The 12,116-nt window shown below is 47.4% G+C and overlaps 1 protein-coding gene across 39 annotated transcripts in view; it reads left to right on the forward strand.

Moving 5' to 3' along the window:
- The window catches only part of AMBRA1 (autophagy and beclin 1 regulator 1), a 199,038-nt gene that overhangs the window by 172,758 nt on the left and 14,164 nt on the right, over positions 1-12,116 (forward strand). For all 39 annotated transcript variants that reach the window (XM_077962962.1, XM_077962967.1, XM_077962975.1 and 36 more), the window contains one exon: positions 3,985-4,124. In XM_077962962.1, the coding sequence (XP_077819088.1) occupies positions 3,985-4,124 (140 nt within the window). The remainder of the gene's footprint in view (positions 1-3,984; positions 4,125-12,116) is intronic.

Consider the following 12,116-nt stretch of genomic DNA (forward strand, 5'->3'; position numbering starts at 1 on the left):
GAAACCAGGACTCATCAATCATGAATCAGCAGCTGGGTTTTGTATTCAGCCCCACAGAGGGTCCCCTGTTCCTGATAATCCCTCCAGTGTAATATAATTTGGTGGTGTAGCTGCACAGCATGTCTCTTGTGTCAGAGAGAAGAGTGGGGGACAGGGTGGGTGTTCAGCAGGCCACCCAAGGTTTGTTCTGAACATACCATGGGGAGCTTCAGGGCACCTGACTAGTATTAAGGAAACCTTTACTAGAGATGTTTTTAGGGTGTCTGTACATGAAGACCAGAGCCATCTCTTATACTGTCTTTGTCAGTACTGATGACCTTTGGGTTTACAGAGTCAGTCCCCATGGAAATCTAAAAGGGGACTCACAACTCACCCAGTCTCTGGGTTAGAAAGACTGATGACCAAAACCATAAATAGTTTGGGATTAGCAGAGCTAGGTAACCATCTGTGAGTACTGAGAAACTTGTCCAGATAGTCTCTCATCTATGGGGCTAATTGTGAGAGATATTTCCCCTCAGCGAGGTGGACTGAGAGCTGTTCAGCTTTGGCCAGGGAAAGGGGTGGACACTACATCTCTGGGTGCTTTTCAAAATGGGCCAGATTCTCATTGTTCAAGGGTCCATTAGTTTCGGGCATGTGTGAAATGAGGATGATTGGACCAGATGATCTCTCAGCCTATGGATCAGTGATTAACGTCCCATCCTGCACCCTCTGTGCCCTCCTCCCCTCTGTACGTCTTGCCCTCATCTCCCTTCTTCCCACACCACACTAAAGTGTGCTAAGCAAGCAAGTGCTTATCAGGATCCAGGAGGCTGGTGATCTTTATGTGGCATTTTATGGCTTCCTGCCACAAAGCAGGATTTAGCCCAATACCCGAACATGGGAGGAGATGTGCACTTGAGAACTGCCCTTTCGGCACTGTTTAAGGACTCGAGCATGAGGGAGTGCCATAACTGGAGGACAGATTGATGCCCCCATGATTCCTGCAGCTGCAGAAGTTGGGAAGTGGCTAGCAACAACCCGGGAGTCTCAATATTTCATTACTTCTCTCCAATCCTTCTGTGACCTTGTCTCTCCTAAGCTGGGTTCATCTGTCATATTGGTGTCGTGAGGGTTTTGTCCCCAAAGGAAGTTCCTATACTAAGAAGCAAATAGATAATATTTGCTTGTTAATCCCTCTGCAGCAGTAAATGATAAAAGGTAAATTTGTGACATATGAGAGGCTTGTTTGTTACTTCCTGGTCTGGAACGTTTCTAGGAAAGAGGTCTTTTATTCTTCTGTTTCAGACCCCCATTTAAAAAACCCAGCACAGCAACTTAAGCATCTGATTACTAAAGTCTTCTTATTCTCCTCCTTGTAAGGCTACTTTCTCTGGCCCTTTTTCGCTATTCTCTACAATTATAAATTATTGTAGTTTTAGGGGAGACTTGGTTGTGAGGCTCATGTAGAGCTACCACAGGCTCAAAACCAAGGTGCTCCCCTCATGCACCCATTGAAGTTAACTCTCATCCCTCCTTAACTCTGGGTGTGCTCTGCTCACACCATCTGACCTTTGGAGAAGGAAAACTAAACAGATTAAGTGATCCCAGCCACAATTGTCTAATCACACCCACATTGTCCTTTTAGTGTTAAAAGTTAAATGGCAAGTTCTATTTAACCACAAAGTCTATAGGTTGGACAGAAACTATTGGTTATCTTCTGAGAAGGTGAAGATCTCCATAAGAAAGAATAAAGGCACCACACTTCATTGATTGATTTAGAGGCAAAACATTGATTAGGGGCAAAGGTGAAAGAGTGGTATTACCATCTCCGTGCCCATTCAACCAGTGAGGCTGAGTGGAGAATAGCAGCCATGAATTTGTTTGAGACTCCTGCCAGCCAGGAGGAGATGATCCAAAGGCCAAGCAGCCACACTCCAGATGACTACCAGAGAAATTCATTAACATCATTGGGTTCTTTTTTAATAGTCTCCTCAGTTAGAGCAAAGATTTAAGGAGCCCTAATGAATTCCTTACATTTGGAGTTGAGTCCTACAGGAAGGGTGGAGGAGGTTCCTAATGCAGCTGCCACAGGGCAGTCAGTGCTGTGCCTCAAACTGGAACCAATTCCATGTCTGTAAAAGGCCCATTTGACCTCAGGACCATAGCTAGGCCATTCTGGAAGAGAACCATCAGCTACCTGGGCACGTTTCTCAGTACCACAACACCTGGAAAATTACTAATAACAAGATTCTATGTGTGTGTGGGTCAGTAAATTGAGGACACGTGCTGCCGTCTTCTCCCTTCTGGAGGCTGTCCTGTCCAAGGCCTTTCAGATAGGCACCCAAGGCACGTGAGCATGTGTTCGCAGATCCAGGGCTGCTTATCACTTGGTTTGCATAGATGGAGTGGACCCTTAGTTCTGACTCATCCCTCCCTGCCTTCCTCCCTTTCCACCTTCATCCCTCATCAGGATAGCCAGAAAAATAATCATTATTGTGCCACTCTAATTTCATTTTATGAATATTACTGTCTAAACCACATGCTCATTTGTTTTCTCTTTTTTCCCCTTCTGTCAACCCTAGGGGCAGGTAAAGGCAGATGAAATGAGTTCATATTTGATAGATTAAAAACTGGGGAAGCAAGAAAGGAAATAAATTCCAGTTTATAGAGTTTCAGCTTCCTGTCGTTTTCATAGGCCCTGATGACCGTTTGTGAAGACTCAGATGCAGGTTCCTGGTTACAATAATAGCAGTTACTATTTAGGAGCTTGCACCATGGCAGGCATTTTATACATCATCTCTTCTAATCTCCCAAATTATTTGAATGTATGTGTTTGTTCTAAGTTGAGATCTAGAGATTTTGTTTTGCAGTGGCATCAGGACTCAAACCCAAGTCTTATTAACTCTAAAGCGCATATCTTTTATTCTTCCACTGACCTGCCCCTATCTCTGATTACGTTGCTTCTAAAACATGTCAGAGAGTGGCCAAAGAGACTGTGAGGCCATATTTTACCTTCAGCCCAAACCCTACGTTCTCAGAAAATATGCCGCTCAGAAAATATTAGCTTGGAAAAAGAGAAACAATCAATTTAACGGTGATTTATATAAGCTAGAAACAAGTTGTGTGCCTGAATGTTCACGATTCCCCTCTGCTGCGCTTCCTCCATCTTAATGCACCTTTTAGGAATCCTTAACAATAACAGTTTTAACATTGCTTTTAATTAGATGAATTAAGAATGTTCTCTGATGGTATCACTCCCTCCCGCCCCCCTATCACCTCCAATTCCCCATTGCTGTGAGAGCACTGTGATTTCCATGGTAACAGGACTACCAGCCAAGGCTGATGCTCACTGGTTGGCCTGGTCAGAGGAAAGTTATGGGCAGTCCATCCTGGTATGGTGGGCTCTATGGGGTTTTCCAGGGAGTTAATTTAAAAGCAACAAAGTTAGCTAGAAGGCTCGAAGGAGAACGCATTATTAGAGCCATAGAGTCCCCTAGTATTTCTTAAAAGAGACGTAGCTCTCCCCACAAATGAGAGAATCCCATCTCTCCTGCTGCCCCAAGTTCTCAGGCATGAGTTAAGAGTCATCCTGTTCGAAAACCAAACACCGCATGTTCTCACTCATAGGTGGGAATTGAACAATGAGATCACTTGGACACAGGAAGGGGAACATCACACACTGGGGCCTGTCGTGGGGTAGGGGGATGGGGAAGCGATAGCATTAGGAGATACACCTAATGTAAATGACGAGTTAATAGGTGCAGCACACCAACATGGCACATGTATACATATGTAACAAACCTGCACATTGTGCACATGTACCCTAGAACTTAAAGTATAATAATAAAAAATATATATATAGAAAAAAAAAAAGAGGCTTCCTGTTCCCAGCCTCACCACCTCCTTTCCTCCCTGTAATTTGTTTCTCCCTGGATTTTGTTATTCTTGGTAACAAATTGTTTCTCCTGCCATTCTCTTTTTTCCCTCTTTTCCTCTACCTAGAGAGTTTTCAACGTCCTTTACCCAATGCCTGCCGACCAGCGGAGACATGTCAGTATCAACTCTGCCCGTTGGCTGCCTGAGCCAGGGCTTGGCCTGGCCTATGGTACTAACAAAGGAGACCTGGTGATCTGCCGACCAGAGTAAGTGGCTTAAAGTGTGGGAGTTGAGGGATCATTGGGCCTGAGGACTGGGGTAATCAGTATTCACCAACTGGGGTCTTTTAGATAGGAAATGTCAATCCATCTAGAGCCTGCCTCATTCTCAGCGCCACTCCTTAAAGGGCCCTCTTCCCACAGGGGCTGGTAGGATTAGCTCCCCATTTCACATTTCATCCAGAGACTGATTTAGTGATCGTGTTTTCTTTTTTTTTTTTTTTTGAGACAGAGTCTTGCTCTGTCGCCCAGGCTGGGGTGCAGTGGCCGGATCTCAGCTCACTGCAAGCTCCGCCTCCCGGGTTTAGACCATTCTCCTGCCTCAGCCTCCCGAGTAGCTGGGACTACAGGCGCCCGCCACCTCGCCTGGCTAGTTTTTTGTATTTTTTAGTAGAGACGGGGTTTCACCGTGTTAGCCAGGATGGTCTCGATCTCCTGACCTCGTGATCCGCCCGTCTCGGCCTCCCAAAGTGCTGGGATTACAGGCTTGAGCCACCGCGCCCGGCCAATCGTGCTTTCTTGAATCTAAAGGGAGTAGCTTTTTGTCTTTGTTTTCCCTTGTTCTCTGGTTTCCTAGTGATACTAAAGTTTCTCTGCAGTCAAAAGCATAGATATCAAAGATTCTTTTTTAAACCCTATTAGAAAAATTCAACAGTTGGTCTTGGATTTGAGTAAATGCCATAGACTCTAACTTAAAAAGAATTGGAAATAGGTATTGTTGAAACCCTAAATGGTTAAGCCACTGATCTCTAATAGCCAGATTCTGTCTTGCCTGTTTTCCTTTCTGCTTGGAAGTCTAGCTTATACTAGTGAAAGCAGATTGAAAAGCTCAATTTGGGGCTGGGCACGGTGGCTCACACCTGTAATCCCAGCACTTTGATAGGCTGAGGCAGGCACATCACGAGCTCAGGAGATTGAGACCATCTGGTCAACATGGTAAAACCTCGCCTCTACTAAAATACAAAGTTAGCCGGGCGTGGTGGCATGTGCCTGTAAGTCCCAGCTACTCGGGAGGCTGAGGCAGGGGAATCGCTTGAACCTGGGAGGCAGAGGTTGCGGTGAGCCGAGATCATGCCATTGCACTCCAACCTAGCGACAGAGTGAGATTCCGTCTCAAAAAAAAAAAAGAAAGAAAGAAAAAGAAAAGAAAAGCTCAATTTATAGTCAAAGCAATTATTATCTGGTCTTGAAGTAGGGAGTAGGAGGGGATTTGTGTCTGAAGTCCTGATGACACCCCTTCCCCTTCCTCTGGCTTTATGGAGGTCAGGGTTTCTCCAGGCATTCATTCACTAGAGACCCTGGGAGTCAGCCGGGTCTGTCATCAGTTTCCAGCCCCAGCCAGGTGGAGAGTGTGAAGCTCTGCTTCACTGCAGATCAGGCTGATTGCTGTGTGGGACGCTGCAAGGTTCCAGTCGACTAAATGCCACTTCTGCCTCCAGGCTGTCCTCATGTTAACCTCTACCTGGTGCAGAGTCTTTTCCCAGAGTGTTCTGCAGATCACAGAGTGTGGTGTGACAGTTCCAGCAGGGTCTCTGGTTATCAGAAGTGGGAAGTGTCCGTGTTGCCTTTTGATGGGACCCTTGATAGTTTCTCCTAAAGGATGTACTTGGGTCAGCTTCTGTGGCCTAGTAGGGAACTGCTGATTGGGTCTTTATTGGCTGGGTTAGCTCAGTGGCCCACGAGAAAGGAAACCTGGTTCTTAGGGCAGCTCTTGCATTCCATTTTGAAGTTTTTGAGCCCCTCCCAAAGACAGACTACTGTCTAAGCCTAGCCTGGTCAGGCTGCGCTTGGAGCTGCAAGAATGTTTTGTGTTGCAAGCCACTTGCTCCAGAGAACATCTTTCACCATGTCCAAAGCGTCCAGAGAGCATTTTCATTATCTTCTTGGGTCTCTCAGTTTCTGCCCTTTCTCTGGCCTGTCCGTAGTCCCAGGATCTGTCCTGAAATATTCCTTTTCCCCAAAGCACGTGACACTGATTGTCTTACCTCTTTTCTTAACAGTTCATAAGAGGAATCTAATAAGCATCTTTTCCAAAACTGGCACAGAATTCTGGACTATGATTCTACTCTTACTTACACCTCAGTTACAAGTCTGTCTTTCCCTGTTTCTCCGAGACCTCTTTCCTCAGGAGTGTTGTTTTGTCTATGGCTTCCACCACTAACTTTTGTCCCAGCCAAATTTCTGGTCCTCTCCCTTGCAAAAATAATCTACACCCAGTTTGTTGTGGCCTCACAGAGGTTTTTATGTCTGAAACCCCAGCCTACCTACTTTGTGTCAGTCATAGTCACCTCAGCCAAACACAAAGCTGACTTTGGCTTCTGTTTTCTCTTTTCTCCCCATGTGTTGTCTCCAGCATCCAGGAGTCTCAGCTGACCTAAGCCATCTTGGGGTGCCTGGGGAACTCTCTTACCCACCAGGAACTCAAGCCTCTTCCCTGAGTAACATGGCATTAGCATTGGACACATTGAACAGTGTCCCGTCACAGACCAAGTTGTGTTGGACTAACAGAAAACTAGTTTAGCCCATTTTTTGGGGGTACTGTTTGTCCTGACTTCTTGGGTCAGGTTGGCAAATGCCTCAAGCCTTAGGGCCCAAAATGTAAGGGTACCGTATAAACTGGATATGGACATGACTGAAGTTCTTCCAAGCTTAGGCAAGGAAGACTGTGTGTGAGCAATAGACACCTAGGGAAGTTAAAACTCCTCTGAGGCCTCCTAACAGATTGATGACAGAACTAGAATTCCTCCCTTTCCTATCTAGAGCCCTTTTCACTCAAAAACCCCTTTAAAATTCTGACGCAAGCAATGTACTGTCTTCCACAGAAAAATATGCCACAAGAACACACACATACTTTTGTAACTCTTTAAGACCTCAGGTAAAGAATGCAGCTTTAGATCGTGTTGAGACATTTCAGCAGGTCAGCATGGATACAGGGGAATGAGGGGATCAGTGAGCACGTTCACGTCTTTTGAGCAGTCTACCGATGAGTCGTCTCCCATCTCAAATGAGGAGAACAAATAGGGAAGTAGGAGCTCAGGGTTCTTGTGTTTCCCATAGGCAGCTGCCTATCCCTGGGTGATACAGCTCCCTGGCACACCCATTCCCAAGGGCACAGGATCCAGCCAGCCAGCTGGGCCAAGATTGCAGCCCTCCCTCTGAAACAGGTGGCTGTCTGCCTTTGTCCCAGGCACAGGCAGCTGCACCCCATTTTGTGCTCTCAATACTGCTCTTGATTTCTCCTCCATTGTCTTTGCCTCAGCACTCTCTCCAAGCACAAAGACAGAGGAACAAGTTCCTTGGGCATCTCTTGGTGGTACTAAAACCCCACTTGGCAGTAGACTAAGGCCTTCAAAAATCCTCGTCTTTCCAAAAGAAGGAATTCTTAGGACAGGCAAGAAGACAAACAACTGGCCAGTCAGCCCCTCTACAAAGCCATCCCAGGGGCTGATAATGCAGTCACCCCGCCCTTCCTAGCAGTGAGGCGCTCCCTCCTCCTCTGCTCCCCTACCCGCACTCTGTCCAAGCTGCTGCTGTGCCTCTGGCTGCCTGCCAGCCAGCCAGCACCCCCACTGATAACCATGGGGGGTGTGAAGTGCCAGGTTGATATGAGGGGGTGCTTGCTTACTTCCGGCCTCATAAACGAGCCCTACAAATGGGGCAGGGGGAGGTGCTGGCAGAAGGTCCACTGCTTCTCAGAGTCAGCTTAAAGGACAGAAGCAGGGAACTCAGGGCAGAAGAGAGGTGGGCTGAGACTATGGGGCATCTGGCCTGTTGGCCAACTATGGGGCTCCTGACAAGGCCCCAGCTCTGTCCCTTCTGTAATCATGGTAATTAGAGTCAAGTATCATCACCCAGGGAGGGGAAAGCATGCCTCCGAATCAAAAGGGAGCCAAAATTGCTGTGGAAACCACATCTTTCAGGCAAGGCTCTAAGAGCCAGGTGTGGCTCTTTCCCACGCTGCAGAGACACCAGGCATCTTTAGTCTGATCCTCTGCAGCCATGTCACTGATAGATGAAAGAAGAATGTTATTGAAGGGAATGGTCCCTAGAAGTTAGGAAGTTCGGAGCCACAAGTTCTGTGGAGAGAGCATCGTGACCACTGAGAGAGCTCAGGTCTATTCAGGGAGCCCTGGAAGGTCTCAGCATGAGGAAGTGGTTGAGCCAGGCCCAGAAGCACAGCTTTCAGATGCTGTGGAGGAAGCCAGGTGTGAGGTGGAAGCGCGCTGGAAAGGCTGGCCCTGATTGGACTTCCCGGCCTTCCTCCTCCCTTCGTGTGTTTGTCTAGCTCCCAGGAAGAACCCAGAGCAAACAGTGACTCATTCACCCTCACTGAGACCCAAGAAGACAACAGGACATGTTGGGATCATTCTTTAGCTCACAGACAGTCAGTGACAGTGGGTATTGAAAGCTAAGAGTTTCAGGCTGGGCACAGTGGCTCACGCCTGTAATCCTGGCGTTTTGGGAGGCCGAGGTGGGCGGATCACCTGAGGTCAGGAGTTCGAGATCAGCCTGGCCAACACGGTGAAACCCCATCTCTACTAAAAATACAAAAATTAGCCAGGCATGGTGGCGGATGCCTGTAATCCCAGCTACTCCGGAGGCTGAGGCAGGAGAATCGCTCGAACTCGGGAGGCAGAGGTTGCGGTGAGCCAAGATCACACCATTGCACTCCAGCCTGGGCAACAAGAGTGAAACTCCATCTTAGAAAAAAAAAAAAGCAAGCTAAGAGTTTCAGTAGCCAGAGAGGGCGTCTCCAACTCTATCCTTGGTACAGTGCCTAGAATTGAAACCAAATCCGTGAGCTATTGTAGTCCAGCTCTCTGACCACAGAAAGTAAAGCAAATCCTGGCTTAGAATTAGACCTGTGTGTGGGGAGCAGAAAGGATTGGGATGGGGAGGCATAGTAGAGCAACACATCTGAGACAGGAAGTATGGCCCCTGTTCTGTTGGCAGTGGACCTCTTTAATCAATAGCCAAGGTCACAGCCCTGAGCCGAGGATGCTCCGTGCTGCTGCCTGGATGGAAAGCATTCAAGGGGACCTTTTGGCCACCAGCATTATGCTGACAGTCTCAGCTCAGACAGCAGGCCTTCTTGTGGCCTCTTTTCTGAGATGGGAAGGAATGTTCCGGGTCAGGAAGTACGTGGTTTGTTGTAGGTCTGATGTGAACAGTTTGTTGTCACTAACCAGCCCTGAGTAGCAAGAATTCCAGAAGAGGGCCGGGCGCGGTGGCTCACGCCTGTAATCCCAGCACTTTGGGAGGCCGAGGCGGGCGGATCACAAGGTCAGGAGATCGAGACCACGGTGAAACCCCGTCTCTACTAAAAATACAAAAAATTAGCCGGGCGCGGTTGTGGGCGCCTGTAGTCCCAGCTACTCGGGAGGCTGAGGCAGGAGAATGGCGTGAACCCGGGAGGCGGAGCTTGCAGTGAGCCGAGATCGCGCCACTGCACTCTAGCCTGGGCGACAGAGCGAGACTCCGTCTCAAAAAAAAAAAAAAAAAAAAAAAAAAGAATTCCAGAAGAGGGATTTGGTGGGGACCCATGTGGTATTGCAACCTGTCAGTATATCTTGACAAGTTTGTAAATCAGTCTTCCTGGCAGCCAGCTTCGCATAGTATCTAATACAGACAGGATTTGCTCACCAAAAACAGTGATGAGTTTGTTTTTGGAGGCCTCTTCTGTTACTTCTGGCCATTTACCTCTTCCGTAATGTAAGGTAGCCTTTTCTCACCTTTGCCCTCCAATGCCCATCTGGTTCTCAGACAATCCCCAAACCCCACAAAAATGGCTGTTTAGAAGAGGAAGGATAAACAGTTGGCCCTTGGTAACTGCAGGTTCCACATTCATGGATTCAACAAACCATAAATCAAAAATATTTTTGGAAAAAAAAAAAAGTGAAAATTAACAGTACAATTAGGCTGGGAACGGCGGCTCACACCTATAATCCCAGTACTTTGGGAGGCTGAGGTAGGCAGATTTTTTAGCCCAGAAATTTGAGACCAGCCTGGGCAACATGGTGAAACCCTGTCTCTACAAAACAAAAAATAAAATAAAAAATTAGCCAGTCGTGGTGAGGCACGCCTGTAATACCAGCTACTTGGGAGGCTGAGGTAGGAGAATCACCTGAGCCCAGGGAAGTTAGGGCTATAGTGAGCCACTATACTTCAGTATAGTGCAACACCACTGCACTTCAGACTGGGCAACAAAGTGAGACCCTGTCTCAAAAACAAAAAGAATACAAATAAACAATACAGTATAGTAACTATCTGCATAATTTACATTGTATTAGTGCAAGTAATCTAGAGATGATTTTAAGTGTACAAAAGGATATGGATAGGTTGTGTAGTAGGGACTTGAGCATCCATAGATTTTGGTATCCACAGGGGGTCTTGGAACCAATTCCCCAAAGATACCAACAGACAACTGTACTGCTTTTTAAAGAGGTGGCCTTTGGAATTACACCAACTCCACAGCCTGACAGGCCCCTAGAGCTTGGGAGAGGTTTACTACAGGGCAGTGAAAAGAAGAGTACTTTTGTTTGGCTGTGGCTCTTTCCCTTCAAAGAAGCAAGTAGTATTCTCGCAGGTGAAGCCTAATCATAGTTACCCACTAAAGATAGATTTGGGCCGGGCGTGGTGGCTCACGCCTATAATCCCAGCACTTTGGGAGGCCGAGGTGGGAAGATCATTTGAGCCCAGGAGTTCAAGACAAGCCTGGGCAACATAGTGAGACCCCATCTGAAAAAATTTTTTTAAAATTGAAAAAATTTTTAAAACACCAATTTGGGCTGGGCATAGTTGCTCATGCCTGTAATCCTAGCACTTTGGGAGGCCAAGGTGGGCAGATCACTTGAGGTCAGGAGTTCGACACCAGCCTGGCCAACATGGTGAAACCCCATCTCTACTAAAAATATAAAAATTAGCGGGGCGTAGTGGCACACACCTGTAATCTCAGCTGCTTGGGAGGCTGAGGTAGGAGAATCGCTTGAATCCAGGAGGCAGAGGTTGCAGTGAGCTGAGATCACGCCACTGCACGCCTGGGCATCAGAGTGAGACTCCATCTCAGAAAAAAAGGCAGATTTGGAGGCTCAGTGTCTGGTTTTGTTGCCTTTTACCTGAGGCAGTACAGCCTCCTGGGACCTCCTAGAATACAGTCCCTCATCATCTAGGCCCTACCTGGTCTCTGTCTTAGCTAACACCCATGTTTAGGAAGGAAGCACCTCCCAGCATCCTATAATCCACTCAGTTGGGGATGTTTGCTCTTTATGGAGGTAAGTTCTGTTGTTAAAGGAGGGTTATCTAGGCCTCTAGGTTAAATAGCTCAGGCTACCCCAGGGGCGAGAGCCTGCACTGTCTTTGTTCCTGAGGCCTCTGCTTTTTTTTTTTTTTTTTTTTTTTTTTTTTTTTGAGACAGAGTCTCACATTGTCACCCAGGCTGGAGTACAGTGGCACAATCTCAGCTCACTGCAACCTCTGTCTCCCGGTTCAAGCGATTCTCCTGCCTCAGCCTCCTGAGTAGCTGATACTATAGGCATGTGCCACCACGCCCAGCTAATTTTTATATTTTTAGTAGAGATGGAGTTTCACAGTGTTGGCCAGGATGGTCTTGATCTCTTGACCTCATGATCTGCCCGCCTCGGCCTCCCAAAGTGCTGGGATTATAGGTGTGAGCCACCAGCGCCCAGCCAAGGTCTCTGCTTTTCAAGACTAGGCATGCCCGTTGGGCAGGGCTGTCCATAGCACTATATCTCTCCAGTGGGCCTCACATTTGCCATCTTAGTTCCTTTCTCTGTGTCTGAAGAATACTCAGGACCCACTGCCTGTATCTGTTGTTGCTATTTTTTAGCTGTCTCTCAGCTCCAAGGAGGAGCCAGTTAGGCTAGTCAGGGGGAAAGGAGAAGCTAAACCCACCATTCCAGGCATTTAGGCTATTAGAGATTTGTCTGAATTGCCCCAGCACTGAGCATCCTGATGAAGCCG

Source organism: Macaca mulatta, chromosome 14, assembly GCF_049350105.2.
Source record: "Macaca mulatta isolate MMU2019108-1 chromosome 14, T2T-MMU8v2.0, whole genome shotgun sequence".
Taxonomy (NCBI): Eukaryota; Metazoa; Chordata; class Mammalia; order Primates; family Cercopithecidae; genus Macaca; species Macaca mulatta.